Raw genomic sequence first — 19521 nt, forward strand, 5'->3', positions numbered from 1 at the left:
TGTATATTTCTTATGACTGGTAAGAGTATTCGCATATTCTGTATTTTCTTGTTTTTTCTTTTGATTTCTCCCACATATATATATATATATATATGTATAATATATATTTTTTTTTTGTAAATGCACAATTGTCGACTCTTATATCAGCGATAACTGATGGTTCACCAATAAAAAATAAAACCGATATAAATAAATTTTTTCTTTTCTTCGATAAGATCCTTTGTAAATTTTTCTACAATATGTTGTTAAGCAAATTATAAGAAATATATTTAAAAAAGAATGTTATCAACATAATAAATATAATAAACATAATTTATTTCTATCAATTTATATTATCTTTACACTTTTTATTCTTCGTTTGTGCAAATAAAACTGTTTAGTTCTTATCACAAAATAACATTGTCTTTCTAATGCTAATGTAGTAAAGTATATTACAATGCTGGATCAAAATGTAAAGTTTAATGTATAAATAAACAGTTTCACAAAGAAATGAATACTGATAATTATGTGATTCATATTTCTTTTTTATTTATAATATTAATGATAATTATTACTTGCTATATAAATTTTATTGACATTATTTATTAAAAAACAAATAAACTATATATATATATATATATATATAAAATTTTATTCAATAAACGATATAAAATAATAAGAAACGCTTACACGTAGTAAACTTATCGTAATAAAATCGATTTTTCGTTCATTCGAATTTATTCTTAGACGATAGGCTATCTTCTATGATAGGTGATTTACGCAAGGCCAGGTTAGAATATTAATACAGCTTTGTAAAAGTAGGTTACCTAAGAAGTATAATTTCCCCCTAATTTTACACAAATTATTTCCAGATATCTCAATGAAGGGTAAAAGACAAATTTATCCGAGGCCACTGAATGTCTCTTGTTAGCCGATATAAAAATAAAGTGCTCCCTTTGATGAAACAAAAAGAAAAACAAAAAAAGATTACACTCGAAAGATTATTTAGATAAATATTATCAAAGAATATAATACAGTTATTAATCTGTAACACATACAAAGAATCTCTAATAAATAACAAAAAAGAATAAAAATAAGCAGTCAATACTTTAGTATGACAAAAGAAGGGAAGGAGCCGGTCGATAAGGTCGGAATTTACTAATATCTCGCAATTTAAATTTCCCGCCGTAACAAAATATTATAAGTTTTACAACAATTCGAATTTGCGCGGGAAAAAGTGTGTGTATAGTATAAATTTTTAACTTATAATTAAAGAAATAAATACAGAGGGAGAGAGAGAGAGACTTATCATTGATTAAAGAAACGTAAAAAGAAATAGAAAAAGAAAGGATTAAAATGAAATGATCTATATAAAAAGATATATGAAAAAAGAAAGATCTTAAACGATCGACGGAGTAACCCTTTTATTTAACACAGCAGCGCCACGCCCGACACTGCCCTCTAAACTACATAGTCCGTGAAGTATGTTTATTACCGACAATACGAAATTGGCCGAAGTGGTAGACGAAAATGGTTAATTGTCAGGCTCGTTAGTTCAGCAGGTGAGCGATCAATTATTACGAAAATCGGTGTGTTATTTGTTCTCGGGATGTACAATACGATCGGCATTTACAAAGTCTCGTGTGAAACATTAAAGGAATACGAACCTTTGCACATTATCGCCATAGATTCATGGCATGTATCATTGAAATCACCTTTTCGAGACCGTTTGGTCTATTCGTTTCCACCACCCCCTCCCCTGCCTCTAATCTAACAAAAGAATTTTTAATTTCTTTCCTGGCGATATTGAAGCTACCTCCGTGACATGTCTTTTCACGTTCAAGCACAAACTCACCTAGAATATCGATAATCTCGTAACAATCATTGAAAAGAAACAATACGCGTTAACCTCGGACACATCAGCAAGACGTAGATTAATTTATTACGCCCATTCAGAAAACATACGTCCTCTCTCGTTGTTCTTCGACACACACACACACATACATACATACGTACATAGTACATATTATATATATATATATATATGTATATACCTACATAGTACATACATCATACATGCATACATAGTATATACATACATACATAGCACGTACATATATATATATATATATACCAACTACACGCAATGTGCACACTTACACGTACACACGATATACTACATATACCATCGTCCACACGTATAAAATCGTGTCTTCTGTTGGTCGCGTGGAAAAAGTGACATGCATGATAAATTTTGATATACTTCAGTATGTGCATTTGTATTGAAGCACCAGACAGTATAGATGTGTGGCAGGTGCAATGTTGCATCCCCCTGATGCGCGCGACTACGTTTATATAGTAGCTCTAATGTCATACCGAAGGCTACTTCTTAGTAATTCACAAAGGGTTCACTCTTCCGTAAAGTACAGTATATGGGTACTTTCCAGGCGATACCTAGCACATACCTTGCTAGAAAAATATTTGTAGAGACTTGATGGAACAAGAGCATGGCTTCTGGTGCATCATCCTTGGGTAGCACTGGAGGTAGTGGTGAGTTTTCTTTCTACATTTATTATTAATTCTCATACCATGAAGAAATATAACGATCTTTTTATGTTGATCTTCATTAACATCAAAACACATCATTATCTTTATAGTATATTATTATTTCTAGGTAATACGTCTGACTATAAATAAGCATTTAATCTATAGTACTTATAAATTAGGACACAATATTTCTATTAGTATTATAATTATTTTTATATCAGCTTTCTAAAATTTGGAAGAGATCATTCATAGTTTTTCACTGAAAAAATAATGATGAATCATGATGCTTACATGCGTGACCTAGAGTTTCTTTTCTGGTGAAAGCTAGTGAGAATTCTGATTATAATGTTTCGTCTAGTGGAACAAGTATTCGTTGGTTTGAATCTTTCCCTCCAATAATTAAGATATTACGTATTGATGTTGTTATCTTGCTAGATCTTTCTTCCAACATTATATAACATATAATTTATATTTAATAATCATACTTTATATAAAAATGTATAATATATCTATCTCTCTTTCTTTTCTAGATGGAGCACTGAACATGGGTAAGAAGCACATTGACGAGATTTCATTTTTACTATAAGTTTTCTTTGTTGTAGTGCTCGATAAGTTTGTCTACAAAGTATCGGTCAGTTTTCTTAAGTAGATGTCTAAGATTATATTTAAATAATTGACCTAAAATTTGGAATATTTGCTAATCCAAAATAAATAGTTTTTGTTTTTACGTTTAAAATATGTGTCTCTTTCTTTGTTTAACATATAAGCATGTCTTTCTTTTTTATTATATCTTATTATCCCATATCCCTGTTGTGTTGTGCCTGTTGTTTGAAATATACTTTTCACCTGGCATGCAGAAAGGGATAGTGGAGGCTACGTCAGCGTTGGAAATCCTGTTGGGGGTTCTGAATGTCGTTCCAATTATGAGGGTTTACAAGCTCATTGTGATAAAGCAATGCATCAGCTTAAGTTACTTAGGCATAAACACTCCGATACTGTTAGACGGTTTGTCTTGATTTTGTTTAATTATTTTGTCCTCATTTGAAGTTATTATAAATCCGCATGCTTAATTATAAGCATGCATACCAATCCTCATACTATATATGTTAGCAATACAATGATTGTGTTATAGCAAAAGTGGAACAAAAACAAGCAGAACATGAATATTTTTTTACAGGTGTGAACATACTATGAAAGAATTGGAGTATTACCGTGGACAACATATAGCAGTTATGAATCAATTAGAAGCAACGTCCCAAGAAAGTTCCGCTCTCCGTGGAAAGTATGGAGATCTGGTAAATGACAAGCAGAGACTGGATAGAGAAGTACAAGTACTACAGAAAGAAGTGTCAGAATTGAGATGTCAGAATCAGGAAGCTCTAGTTCCTGACACCAACAATGGAGATGCTATGAATCAGCATTATTTATCTGCACTTAGAAGATATGAAGCCATCAAGGATGATTATGACTCGCTAAGAAAGAGATATGACGATTTAATAACATCTCACTCATCTGTTGTTAACAAGGTAACATCAATATTTGTATTATTTTAATAATAATGATCTTTTACAACTAATAAACTGTTAACGTTGTAATCAGTTGGAATTATCGCAAGAAGAAGCTGCAAGATTGAAAAAACAATATGATGAAATTCTCCAAGAACGTAATACTGCCGTACGTGAGCGTAATGGGTTGAAACAGCAATGTACCGCTGCCATAAGACAGTGGGACATTGCTTTAAGGGAAAGGAACGAGTATAGAGAAGCTCTGGCTAAAATGCAGCAACAACATGAAGAAGCAGTCAAAGAAATTAATCAAGCCATGGTGTTACGCATGAAAACAAGCAAAGATATTAAACGGCTTACGGAAGAAAGGAATGCAGCATTACAAGAATATAGTTTAATTATGGGTGAAAGAGACACTGTACACAAAGAAATGGAAAAACTTGGTGATGATCTAAGCCAATCATACAATAAAATCACGCATTTAGAAACTCAAAATAAACAACTTATTGAGGAGGTAAGAAGTATTTGTGTTAAAAAAATATTTTTATTTCATACAAAATTAATATATTTTTTAAATCTTTTATTAGAAAAAGACATTGTCTTATCAGATAGAAACCTTAAGGAGAGAAATATCATCAGCACTTCAAGACAGGGACGAATCTTTAAAGCAGTGTAATGAATTACGTCAAAAGTTCGGTGATTATTCCGAAGGTGCGAACAGAGACTACAAAAATCGTTTGGAATTGCATTCTTATAACCGAGAACGAGACAGTGTGAACAAAGAAGCTGAACGTGAAACAGATAATGGGGATGCTAAGGGGGAGAAAGAACGTATGGACAATATAGACCAAGCTAATTTAGAATTAGACAAGCTTAGAAAATCAGTTGACACGTTGCAAACCGAACTCGAGGAAGCTATACAAGAAGCAGAAGTATCCAAACGAAGGAGAGATTGGGCATTTAGTGAGAGAGACAAAATAGTACTAGAAAGAGAAAGTATAAGAACATTGTGCGATAGGTTAAGGAAGGAACGTGATCGTGCTGTCTCTGAATTGGCGGGTGCTTTGCGTGATTCTGATGATATAAAAAAACAACGAAACGAAGCTTCAAGAGAGCTGAAAGATTTAAAGGAGAAGATAGAGTCTGGCGACGCATTAAGGGCAAGTGTCTTTGGACAAGGTATTGCGCATGGCCACGACACGACTATCGATACGGAAGCCAACGAGTGGGAAGTACTTACTATTCACATGGATTTGAGCAGACTCGTGGATACCGATCGTGATCTGGGTGTAAGGTTAGTGGGAGGACGCGACGATCCATATTATCCTGATGATACAGGTGTTTACGTAGCACAAGTGACACAAGGGAGTACAGCTGATGGCAAATTAAAAGTAAACGATTGCATCATACGTGTTAACAACCTTGATTGTGCTTCAGTATCTTCAAGAATGATTTTAGAAACGCTACGTTCTTGTGCCGTAAGTCCAACCACATTGACTATAAGAAGACGAAGATTAGCTGGAAGATCGTTGAGGACTATACAGCTTCCTGTTGGCTCTATTCCACATGGCATTGCTTTAGAGCTTGGTATTTATATATCAAAAATATCACCTGGCAGTTCAGCTGCCAAAGATGGACATTTAGCAGTTGGTGACAGAGTTTTAAATGTAAGTTATATCTTTCTTTTTCTGTTCACATTATTTAAATATTTTTAAAGAAACATTTAACATAGTAATTTAAAATGTTTCAGATCAATAGCAAACCAATGGATGGAATAAATTCGGCACACGAAGCAATGTCGATCTTGAACGACAATACAACAGATGTATTAACGATCACAACGCTAAAAGGTATTTCTTTACCTTCTGCTACTAGTTCCGAAACAATGCCGATCAGTGGCAGTTTTACAACGGAGAAGCAAAAGATGGTAAACAATTTTTCGCAAACTGAACATGAAAGATTGATGTTGAAAACAACATCAGACGATTCTGATAGAAGATACATTTGCTCGAACTTTGGAGACAGAAGTGTTTATAAAGTTTCGAAGTCTGTTAGCGGGGAAAAGCAAAGTGGAATCAGTAATGCTTGGGATAATATAAGAGAAAAAATCGATTTCGTGAGAGGTCGAAAACCTAGTAAGGATCGAGATGATAAGAAGAAGAGGCATCCCAACTCCAGTCCAAATACGTTTGAACAGGAACAGGATGCAATAGCGGAGCTCGATTCAGTTATTGAGAGTTATCACAAGAAAACTAATAACGGTGTACTGAAAAGAAGTAAACGACGTGGAACAGAAAAAATGGAGAAAAACGGTGGTACATGGCCCAAGGCTAGAGGTGGTCCATTGATACAAAATGGTACTGGTACGATATTACACCCACGAAAAACGAAGGAAAGGCTACCACTGAGCGTACTTCTAAATCATCCACCAAAGTATGATAGTTACAACTATAATCGTATTTCCAACCCTATCCCTCTAGCTAATTTCTCTAATGTCAGTAATCGACATACTGTTTATAAAGCGGTAGAAACACCATTACCAAATTTCAGCAAATCGGGACAACTCTTTGGTCAGAAGTCCTTCACGCCAGCAGTACAATTCAAGGACATTACGATAGATAAGAAGCCGACGATCGAAATAGAAAATACCGATAATAGGCTTAGCTCGACATTGGCGCCATCCGAGACAAGTATCGATTTCTCTGTAAAATCTGGAAATATTGGTCGAGACATGGACTACTTCGCTAAAAAGAAAGCACAGAAGTACGCTACGAGTAACGATAGCCAGGTAGAAACATTGCAACATAATAGAGCACACTCTCAACTCTATTCAGGCATTGGGTCGTCAACTTCGTCCACTAGTGGACCTAGACAACAATTAGCTGGTAATTTCTCTTTTCCCCCCTACACACATTTGCATCCGCATCCACACCAGCAAAACTCTTTACCTTCGAGATATCCATCACCACCGTCATTGCCGTCTGCACAATCCGGAGAGTCTATAGGACTTCCTGATGCACGATCCTACTGTTTCGAGCCTCCGTATAGTCCGGGTCCGCAAACGAGTTTTGGTCATTTGCACACACCCTCCGTAGACTTGCATTACCACAAACCTCGTGCTCCACCAGTCAGCATGGCATACGATGTGCCAGCATACACTCATGGTTACGAAGGTGGTACGTTCCCAAGAAAAAAGGAAAATCAACGTTTTCGTATACCGTCCAATCCTAGTGTTACATCAAAAAACAGCGTTGGTAAACTTTCGACTGGAAGTATAGAAAGAACGTCCGAAAGAGGCAGTCCAATGCCGACCTTTCATGTAGAGGTTCTCAGTCCTGGAACTGGTAATGGAAGTAGTACAGGAGGAACCATCAGGGGAGGCAATAGTAGCAAGAGATCGAGCATGCCAGATTATTGTTACTCTCAACCTCGGCCAGCTCCTGGTGAACTACGTAGAGTTCACATAGACAAATCGGTCGAACCACTGGGTATACAAATTTCTTGTTTGGAAAGTGGAGGAGTTTTCGTTTCCACCGTTAGTGAGCATAGCTTAGCGTCCCAAGTTGGTCTTCAAATCGGTGATCAACTTCTAGAAGTGTGTGGAATTAATATGAGAAGTGCTACCTACCAACTAGCTGCCAATGTTTTACGCCAGTGTGGTAATTCCATAACGATGTTGGTGCAGTACAGTCCAGACAGTAAGTGTTGTTTCTTAGTTCAGGCACATTTTATCAACAACGAACGGTAGCTTTCCTTTTTACATCTATGTACGGCATACGCACTTTATCGATGTCGCATGATTTTTAAAATAAAAAAGATAAAATTCTCTTCCTATCTTGTTGTTATAACATGTTTTGTAGTGTTTACTTGAAAATCGTTTACATCTCCTTCATTGTGATATTTTTCTTTATAAGAGTACAACGAACTTGAAGGATCGGCATCGTCAAGTTCTTCGGAAGCTGTTGCTGGAGAAGGTGGCACCAGAAGTGGCTCACCAACACCATGTAACAGCCCAGAAGTTCCAAGGAAACCTTCGATCGAACCTTTGGAAAGCACCGAGCCCGAACGCGACACTACTGCTACTACTACCAATTTACTGAGCGTAAAACGTGCAGAAAGAGATATAAGAAATTCTGCTTCTTTGGAAGTTAGGTCTACGCAAGAAAGAGAACGTGAAATTCGAAATTCAGCGTCTTTGGATATCAATATCAGAAAGCCTGAACTACGTAGTTCAGCTACTCTCGACAACATGCGTAATTCCGCCACCCTTGATTCCTTGCGTGTAACTGGAAGTGCTCTAACACGTGCACAACTTAATCAAGCTGCCACAACATTGCAGAGACAGAATGCGACCGTAAGGAGTCCGACACAGGAAGAACAAAATCGTAAAAGTCCAACTCCAGGTGAACCAAGATATTTATTCATTGAAACTAGGAAGTGTTCTAACTTAGGTATCTCGCTCGTGGGAGGCAATGGCGTTGGTATATTCGTTCATTCCGTGCAGCCTGGCTGTTTGGCAGAAGAAGCTGGTTTGCGTTCTGGAGATAGAATATTGGAATACAATGGTGTAGATCTGAAGCAAGCAACCGCTGAACAAGCCGCACTCGAATTAGCTAGACCAGCTGATAAAGTGACCTTAATAGCTCAATATTTACCACAGCGATACAATGATGTCAAGGATAAACCTGGTGATAGTTTTTATATTAAAGCGATGTTTGATCGAGTTGGAGACGTAGGAGACAGTTTGCAACTTCACTTCAACAAGGATGATATTTTGTATGTGGATAATACTATGTTCAATGGTACACCAGGTAATTGGAGAGCTTGGATGGTTGACCAAACTGGTAGGCGCCAAACTTGTGGCATAATTCCAAGCAAATTCAAGTAGGTAGAACTACAATTACCTATGACGATACCGAAATAATTATTGACATGTATTTGTATTTTTTAGAATCGAAGAAGAATTACTTTTACGTCGATCCTTAGGGGACATAGAAACGGACGCAGGCAGGCGCGGTACAACAAGTGCACGTAGAAGTTTCTTTCGCCGAAAAAAGCATCAACGTTCGTCTAGTAGAGATAGTAAGGAACTATCTCATATTACTGGAGTAAATATGGGATGGTATAGTGACAGTGGAACATTGAATGAAGAAAGCCTTCCAGCCAGTTATCAACGAGTCGAAAGGCTCGATTGTGAGTATATATCACTCTCTGTGGTTATAAAAAAAAAAAACATATTCATTCCAAATATTACATAAAATTAATGCATTACATATTTTCCTTATAGATCCAGCTTTGAGACCTGTACTGATAATTGGTCCCTTGAGCGAATGCGTTGTGACAAAATTATTACAGGAATTTCCTGGACAATTCACAAGATGCCTGGCAGAAGCTATGCATTGTTCTCAAGCTACCCTTGAGCAAGGTTTAAGAGATTCCCTTTATGTGGATTACAGGAAGAAAGGAAGTTATTTCGAATGTACCACCGTTCAAGCTGTCAAAGATATTTGCGAAAAGGTAATTAAACCTTTTAAACGTATTAACACGTTGACTGCCAAGTCATTAAAATTTTGGTGATATGTAATGTGCCAGATGAGTTGTCAGCTATATATGGGTGACGGTTATATTTTTTATTATTAATTATCTAACAAGCAAAAGTCTCCAGTTATTCTGCCATTTTAGATTCGAAATCTATGCCGAAATGTTATAGATTATACCAATAACATAATCTGTAAGGTACAGCTCCTATTTTTAGATTACAAAAAAAATATGGTAGTATAATGAATATTTATTTTATTTAAATAAACTATACAAAATTATTTTTGATAAATTAAAAGTTTAATATTATTTAAAAAATGAATTTTCATATGAATACTACATAAAAAAAATATCGGGCCAATACAATTCCAGCAGTTTTTGATGCAGAACATAACATTCAAAAGGTTCGAAAATGATTACAATGTCACTGATCCTAGTAAACTTCCAAGTGAGAATTTATTATTCTTGTTATCGAAGTTTAAAGAATATTTTTTATTGAGTAAGCACACTATGATCAGTCTTGGTATTTTAAGCATCTTTTGAATCACACATCCTATCATTATTTCCAAATTAATGAAAAACATAAAATACACAAAGACAATAAAAATAAAATTCAGAAATTAAAAAGCAGAATAAATAAGAAATAAAATTAAAATTAAAAAAATTGTAAATAAAATCAATAACTTTTCCATTGTCGGCTCCTAGCCGGTATAAAAGAAGAAAGGTAGGTTGTATGTTATATTTATTTTCGTTGTAGTATTTATGTAAAGTGAGAAGTGTAAATAAAAATTGGTGTTATTTATAAAAAAAATCGATGAAACACTTCAGAACTTTCCTTTTACAAATTACGTCAAATCTTTTTTCATTCCGTAATAGGTGTGGCTTGATGGGATTTTATTATTATTTCGCTAGGTAGTCAACGTGTTAAAGATATTCTTAAAAGCCTGTTAGAGCAGCGTTTATCAACCTTCTTTAACGTGCGATCTAGTACATTTACTTGTAATGGTACCACGCTCGAAATATTATTTCGTAATATAAAATTTATAGGAATCTGATAAATTAGAATTACGTCTGTCATCGCGATCTCACAAGACATTTTGAAAATCTCTTACAAATAATTCTATTTCCTCGAATTGGCGTAAGTTAGCAGTTATCATTTCTCGGCCCATTCTAAATTGAACAACGTTCGCAGGTTGAGAAACGCTGTATTGGAATTTTTAATATTTAATAAGAATGATTTTAATTCAATAGAACACACATTGTATCTTGGATATATCAATCGCTTCTATCGAACGACTTCATAGACATCAGATCTATCCAATAGTCTTATTGATCAAATTTAAGAGCACTAAGCAAATAAAGGAGGTAAAAGACTCAAGATATCCTAGTGATAAAGTCAGCGCCAAGGCTGCTAAAGAAATGTATGAACAGGCACTCAAGTTGGAAGCTGAATATAGGCATTTTATTTCTGGTAAGTGAATATTTTTACACCAGATATATAAAACCTTTCGCTCCGATATGCTTATAAGAAAATGTGACTGCTATTGATACGACACTGGAGTACAAAGAAGTGTTATCGTTTCAAAATACTGATACTTCTTGCTTATACTCAATTATTTCATAATAATCAATTGCCTGAGGGATCCAGTATTGCCAAATACTTAATTAACATGAATATTTTATGTACAAAATGTAAAAAACTATATATAGTATGGCTTATATATACGTTTTGTATAGTACTATTCACTGTTCAAGATCGTATATTTAACAGTAGTCATAATTTTGTACATATTAATTTTATATCTTATATCTTATATCTTTACTAAAAAGTTTACGTATACACGTGTAATTAATATAATACCTCCGTATTTTATTCCGTGTAGTTTTTTGCACATTGATATACGTGTATTAGCATATTCATATTTTATTTGTATAATATATAAGTTTTTCACTGGCCAAATCGATTAATTCTACTTTTTGAATGTCTTAAAATTGTATTACCAAAGCTAAATTCTAGTAAAATGCTAAATTAATGTTTAATTTTATATATTTTAACAAATAAGTCTTTAATAAATAGGGTTAATTCTTAATACTAAAATATATTAATACGTAATAATACAAATATGTTTACATATTTGTATCAAAAATTATTTGTGTAAATATACTTACATATCGAGTGTTTTATTATACATTAATAAATCACATGAAATAAAATATGAATATGTTAATACACATATGATAGATATCTTTTATACATATACTCGTTATACTTCAAGATCATTGGAGATACTCTAGATTCAAAGGACTCATATAAAATGCAATTCGGAGCAAAAGGATTGCTATTTAATATAAATTCACTTATCAAATAAATATTTATATTGAATTATTTAAAATTTCAGCTGTTATTCCAGCAGGAGTGAATGTAGCCTATATATGCACACAAGTTAAGGGGGCCGTTGATGAAGAACAAAGTAAAGCACTTTGGGTTCCACGAGGACTTCCCTGACATCAAAGGGGGGGTCCCCGTAAACCACAGTGGAAATCAATATAATTCCACCAGGGGGCCCTTACGTCGTGCATACTTAAAAAGTTATGCTTTCCAAATATTGTTTTTTTGGTCTTTTACCGGAGAAAATACAGATTTTTTGAAACTTGTTCTCAAAGATTTTGTTATATATATATTTATAAATATATATATATATTTATAAATATATATATATATATATATGTCCCACAGATTTATATTTCATTAATAGAAGAAAAAGTATTATTGATTAGTTTTTTCCTCTCTGTTTCTTATTAGATTCAACATCAGGATAGATGTAAATAGATCCTAATTTTTTATTACTTTATAATACAAATTAGGAAAATAATGAAATCATAAAATGGGACACTTTGTTTGATTAATTATGTTAGTTTTAATTGATTTGAAAATGTATGGAAAAGATTAATTGAATCGATCTGTTGGAATGATTAATTGGAATTTAAATTGAGAGGATTAATTGGATAAAATATTTGTGGAATATTGTCAGACCATAGGCGAAATTTGATATCCGTCGTACCGTGGCCCGCTGATGGATGAATATCGATCAGACACATAATCGTTTAGTTAAAAAATCAACTGTTGCCGTGCCTGCACTTGTTATTATAAACTCTTCAAACCAATTTTAATATCTCGAGTAGACAAGATTGATTGACAAAATGAACTTTTATAGTTCATGGTAAAGCTGTACAAACAACATGATATTTTTCAATGTTGAAAAAGAGATACTTATTTGTATATAATTTATCTAAACCAGGTAATACATTTTCTTATTAAGTTTTAGTTGATAAACAAAACATAGTGTTAGATTATATTATAATGATTTTTTTATATTTATACGCGTGTGAAAATTATCGCAAATATCTTTGCAATTGGTTATAGTTTCAAGAAAGTTTAATGAAAACTATTTTCACTGTTTTGAGTCAATTATAAAATGCGTGTTAAATTTTTACTATATTGTAATTTATATTTCATGCTATATAAATATTTTATTTACTTATCAAAAACACAGCGATGCCTCGTTTACAACGGCCTTAGTTAACGATTCTTAATTATGTGATCTTATTATGTAATTATATGTTATATAATTATTATTATGTAATTATATAATTATGTGATTCTTCATTATACAATCCGATCTAAAACATTAGAATTTTTTGATCGTACACAGCCACGTTGTCAAATCACGCCTTTGATGACAGTAATCCTAAGAATGATTATCGTTCAAATCAAGGCAAGGCATCACTGTATTTGTAAATTTTTGCAAGTTGATAGTTTGTAATCCTGATTTCAAGTTTGACGACAATTTTTTCATATTGGCTAATGAAAAATTGACTAACTTAATTATTAAGTTTTCGATTGTCGCATAAGCAATGCAAAATATTGAAAACAATTATATATATTATATAATTATAGAAGGATAACTTTTTGTTGATAAACTTTTTTTATAACTGCAACCAGTTATAAGATATTTACTCGGAAATATATGAACAGGAGAAACTCTAAATATACATATATGAATATATACAAGATATCCCGAAAGGTATGAATCGAACTTATATTACGTGTTAATGAGATAAAATAGGTAAATAAACTTATGACCAAAAAAGCTTTATTTAAGAGTTTCAAGGATTTTCTAGAGAAAGTCGTTTTTAAGACTTATTGTACAAATGACAAGCAATCACAAATAATTATCATTGACAGTTAGATAGAGTTATACATAAGAAGACAAAGTGCCACTTTTTACAAAATTGAGTTATTACTGCCATTTGTTAACACTAAACCTACCACGCGTGGTCAAATTGACCACGTCCGATAATTCGTAAAAATGTGGTAATTTGTATGAATCTTGTAATTTGTAAAAAAATGTAGTGTAAAAACGCATAAAATTTATATTATTTATTTCTAAATAAAAGAAAATATATTGTTCACTATCCAATTGGCTAAAATCTCATCCTATATTAAAATAAATGTTATTTTTTAAAGAGATCATTTGATCGCTCACAGTAGGAATAAATATACATAAATACGTCGGTAGGTTTAGTGTTAAAAAAACCTATTTACCTTTTGAGATACCCTGCATATATATATATATATATATATCACACACACATTTTTATTAGTTTATTGTTTAGATACATGTTGTTAAGTACGTATTGTTACTGAGTTGGTTTGGAGAGTTAAAAGTTATAAATTGTTGAAGCAAGGAATTGATAATAGAAACAGTCAATGGAATTGAAATAACACTCAGTTCCTGCTATCGAATTGTAAATACCTCGTAGGAAACAATAGGCATTGGTTATAGAAATGAACAGCATATTAAAACTCCTCCGTCACTTTTTAAACGATTGCAAAAAGAAAAATAGAAAAAAAAACTAATAAAATTGTCAAATCTTTGTTGCATTGTCAAAATGTGATAAAATTTTAAGTCATATTATGTGATTTCTAATTTGACGAAAAGACATTTTATTTCTAAAGTTCATTTTGTATTTCGGAATTTGTAGATTCGTCAAAATGTGATAAATTTGTAAGTCATATTATGTTATTTTTATTAGACGAAAAGACTTTTAGTTCCAAAATTTTTTTTTTAATTTAAAAGTTTTTGAATCGTGAAAATGTGATAAATTTGTAGCTCGTATTATGCTATTATTATTGAACAAAAAGATATTTTACGTCGAAAGTCTTTTTTTATTTCGGATGAGCTTTAATTGATAGTTTATAGCTTTATTTTAGAATTTTAATCCAATTCTAAAATAATCAATAATTATGTAATAGTTTTATTGGTATTTCCTTTTTAAGATATGTTAACATATTAGGTTTATATTATTATGATGTTTTTAACGAGCTTAAGATGCAAGATTAATTTTAAATACAAGTGATAATTATTTAAGTATATTTTATGTATAATGTAATTGTGCAGTACTGAAATATCTAAATCCAGATGAAATTGATACAAAGATATTTTTTCATCGTTATATATTTGATTTATAAATGTCAAGCTAAAGGTATATTAAATTAATTAATTTATTTATTATTTACTAATTTTATTTTTTACAAAATGTTTATCTGTATCAATTGAAATATTCTGGATATAGATAAAACCTTCGTCCGTTTTAAATTTAACGATACGTAATCGATTATTTAAAAACGCAAACATCTGTGTGTACACATAACTATTTCAATCGAAGGCTAGCATTTCTTAAAAAATTAATGGTTGTTGATTGTTATCGCTATTCACGGGCCGCGAAATTTATTTTTTCTTCATCGATAAAAAAAACTATTTAAAAGAAATTATTTTTCTATAACATATTTTGAGCGGTTCGAATCTTCTTGAAATCGAAGAATATATATGTATTATCTCGACAAAAATATTGTTTAAAATAATTAATTGCAAATCGTATGCAACATATGAAAGTAAAGAAATTAAAAACAAAATATAAATTAGATATTGATATTACGTGATATTGATTTACGTAAAATTTAGTTTTTTGACAAGACAATATTTAGGCATAAGTTACAACAAACGAGACCAAAAATTACAAGAATATTTAAAACTAATTCATAAGAATAATAATTACATTTATTCTTATTATAGAGCCAAGAAACTTAACAGAGTTAGATATACTTTTTGATACAAAAGCGAAATGATCAATTATCAATGTATAATTTCGCTATAAAGCTTATTTGGAATTTTAAATGAATTAAGGGCCAAGTATTTTATCCAAAGGAAAAATAGTGACGAGTATTTTCGCTTTAGCTTTTATAATTGAAAGACTCTTTAAACACGGACAATCTAAAAATTAAATTTAAGTATATTTGCATAAAAAATAATTTGATAAAAAATGATGGCTCTTTCAAGCATAATTATTTTACTTTTATTCCATTTTTTTCTTTAAACCTTATCAAAAATTAAATTATGTTTGATTAAGATTTTATTGCAAGAAGTCAACAACAAAAAAAAAAAAGCTTGCTTTCCCTCGTATTTTAACTTCGGTTTCAAGTTTAGCTCAAATATGTGCCTCGCTAAAAATCACATTTTCCTTGTCTTTCGATATAAAAAAAAAGAAATAAATAAATAATAATAAGAAAAAAGGAAGAAATAAATGAATCGAGGGCTAAGCGAAGCGCAAAATAGTATCAAAGAAGAAAAAAGAAGGATAACGTGTGATTATGATTATTCTCGATCACAGTACTGTGATATGTATAAGATTACTATTTCGACGACATATCAACTTAACAATTCTTCTATACGTACATACAGGGTATTTCGAAAAATCTATTACAAACTCCTAGAACTTGTAGAAGAGACTGACAATGAGTAGATAAAATTAGTTTCTATTCAAAATTTGATCTACTCAAGCTTTAAGAATTCGTAATAGAAATTTCGAGATATCCTTTATAAATATTAATATATTTATATATGTAATACATCTAAAATGTATCATGTATATATATATATTGATATACACACACATATATAGTATATTATAACAATAAATGCATATTTTCGGCAATACTTATATATAGATGAGTATATAGATGTCATGTATTTAATAACACACTTTTGATATTTCGCACTTAAAGCACACATTTTATATATAAAAATTGTTCGACACATACACACAAGTGCGGATATTTAAGAAAGAAACGAAAGAGATGACTACTATTCGTCTCATTCTCAGCATGATTGATTGCAATCAAAAGAACAAGTGAACAGAGATTAAACGAAATAATATAATAATATATAAAATGCATATACCATAATACTTATCAAAAATTCGTCAAAATTTAAAAATGGAATAAAAGCAAAGTCAATGTTCATCATAAACTTTGTTCACTTGGATCTCAAATCTAGTAATTATAATTCTATATATAAGATATAATTGGTGCATAAGCCGGGTGCACTCAGAATTCACATATGCGGTAATAAGATGATACTAATAATAATTAATAATCATTGAAGCGTTGATGGTGATATATTATATAGCCGAGAAGCGGAAAAAACGGCGGTCTCGTTCGAATAATATAACGCGATTAGCACGACACATCCGTGGTGATTGCGAATACATATTCCGAACGTAGATCACGACTAGTCTTCGATAGTATTCTTCTATCTTCTATGTTAAATTTTGTAGCGATCATGTGTATACCTATCACCACCATTCACCCCCCTTTCCACCCTATTATTCTCTTTTTAATCACATTCATCTGTCGTATCACTCCCTCCAGAAATAATTACCTTTATCATCAATTTGATCATTTTGATTTCCTCCATATATCCTATCCCTTTCTATTTCTATCTTTGCATTATATCTCTTCCAAGTCTTCCAATTGACAAATCTGTAATAGTATTTGCTATAAAAGATAAACGTAGATGCAAAAACGTTTGCAAATATTAGGAACCAATAGTGTTTATATATTTTAGAGATAACTCGGCCCGTGAAAGAGTTTGCATTTTCTAAAGAAATTTTTTCATTAATTTAGCATTTTATTATTAACTTTTAATAAATAGACCGTGCACGTCGTGTGTGTTCCTTAATTGTAATATGCGGTTTATATAAGAACATAAATATGTCATAACTTTTGCAGGCAAAAGTAACGGGTAATAAATGATCGATGCCTTCCTGGCGATGCACCGAGAGATTTGAATTTGTTACAATTTTCACGAGGTTTGATATACTACGAGAGATGTATTATTACTAATTAGTAAAAATAATCGTGAATAGTCTTTAAACTACGCGCGAACACGAACACATAGCGGGTTATTTAAACGGAAACATTTGTTATTACAAATACAAAAACAAACTTTGCAATTAAAACTTAGTGCAATATTCTTATCGTCGAACTATGATGATAAATTACTTGTTATTGAAAAAGATAAAAAGAAACAAAAAAACACTATAAACAGAAATAAGTGTGTCGCAATGAAAAACTAAAACAATAGAGTTTTAATTTACAGTATTTGGATAAATAATTAACGAGATATTGTGATCCATTATTGTGATTATTATCGTTTACACCTTTTTGTATTTATATTACCCACATTTCCCGATATCCATTGTTCCTAACGTCAGGATGTCTAAGGGTTGTTTTTTTCCCCGTATATATATATATATATTCTTTCATCACAACTTTTATTCCTTATTATATATATATCATTATTTGAAAGAATATATTTTTAATAGAGTCATAAATAGCAAGGAAATTGAAAAAAAACCTCAAATTATTTGTTCTTTATATTATCTTTTATTTTATGAGCCAATTATTGTCTTCCTATACTTCTTCCTACCATACACACAAGCACACGTTTACAAAACACACATACAAACACATGTACACTGCCTGTCAAATCCTTCGTTGTTCTAAAAAAAAAAAAAAAAAATCAGACGAATGACGGTATCTTTTAATACGAAACCTCCGCAATAAAATCCCGCCTGATATATTAAATAAAAAAAAAAAGATAAAAAATATAAAAATATACAAAAAAAAAGTATCGTTGAAAATCATCATCGTGATACGTACAATCGTAAAAAAAAAAAAAGTAAGAAAAACGTTGAAACGCATTTTTATAATTGAGCATCGTAGTCCATATTACGAATATTTTTTAATTTCAGCAATTGCCCGAGTGCACAACATTATTTGTATCTTTTGGAAATAATTAAGTATATCCTTTTATTCTTTGTATACATAAATTGAGATTTGTATCGATAAACATTTTTCATCTTCTTACAATTAAGTAGATATATATTACTTATTTATGCGCCAACTTCTTTTATTCAATGTTCTTCGTCGAAACATACTAATTCATCTATACTCGATGTATATTAAAACTGCATACAAAAATCGCGAGATAGGGTATAAAAGATAAATATCTTTATATTTTATTCTTCGATCGAATGTGTGTGAATGTTTATTAAATATTAATAATAAGAAGAGAAGAAAAAACAGGTTTAAAATACAATATATGGAAAAATAATTACTCAACAATGAATTTCGTATTCTTCGTTAACGAAAAGGTCACTTTATTTATCCGCTTGATTTTCTATAAACATTTTGTTAATCAAGACACATAGGCACTTATGTTATTTTGTCTTACGTACTACTGCGAGAATAATGCAAAGCGATTTACTAAATATATATAAATATACATTTATATGTATGTATATATATATATATATATATACTACGTTTTCTTCCTTCAAACGTTTTCCCTGCAATGGTTTTGATACCAAATATATTTTAATCTATATTTATAATTGTATCTCTATTTATATACACCGCTTCTTTATACATACATGCGTATACTGGATATGTGTGTGTATATATCTATATATTAACAATATAATATGTACATACATGTATTACGACGTGATATTAATGATTTAACGTCCCTCTTATATTTTATTATTA

General features: G+C 31.3%; 1 protein-coding gene across 4 annotated transcripts; it reads left to right on the top strand.

The window, feature by feature from the left end:
• Positions 1-1435: 1435 nt before the first annotated feature.
• On the top strand, positions 1436-16386 carry LOC106789517 (disks large homolog 5). 4 transcript variants are annotated; one of them, XM_014753792.1, is made up of 14 exons: positions 1436-1541; positions 2427-2529; positions 3057-3074; positions 3384-3531; positions 3704-4052; positions 4126-4545; positions 4619-5698; positions 5782-6464; positions 6582-7729; positions 7946-8915; positions 8983-9224; positions 9319-9548; positions 10821-11040; positions 11969-16386. In XM_014753792.1, the coding sequence occupies exons 2-14, from the start codon at positions 2487-2489 to the stop codon at positions 12073-12075; spliced, it is 5658 nt and encodes a 1885-aa protein (XP_014609278.1). In that variant the 5' UTR covers positions 1436-1541; positions 2427-2486; the 3' UTR covers positions 12076-16386. The 4 variants fall into 4 exon arrangements, with proteins under 4 accessions (XP_014609278.1, XP_014609280.1, XP_014609277.1 ...); XM_014753794.1 differs by having other exon boundaries at positions 6582-6916; XM_014753791.1 differs by having other exon boundaries at positions 5782-7729.
• Positions 16387-19521: the final 3135 nt, after the last annotated feature.

The sequence above is a fragment of the Polistes canadensis genome, unplaced genomic scaffold (genome assembly GCF_001313835.1).
Source record: "Polistes canadensis isolate GaletaPanama2010 unplaced genomic scaffold, ASM131383v1 scaffold_188, whole genome shotgun sequence".
NCBI classification, from domain to species: domain Eukaryota; kingdom Metazoa; phylum Arthropoda; class Insecta; order Hymenoptera; family Vespidae; genus Polistes; species Polistes canadensis.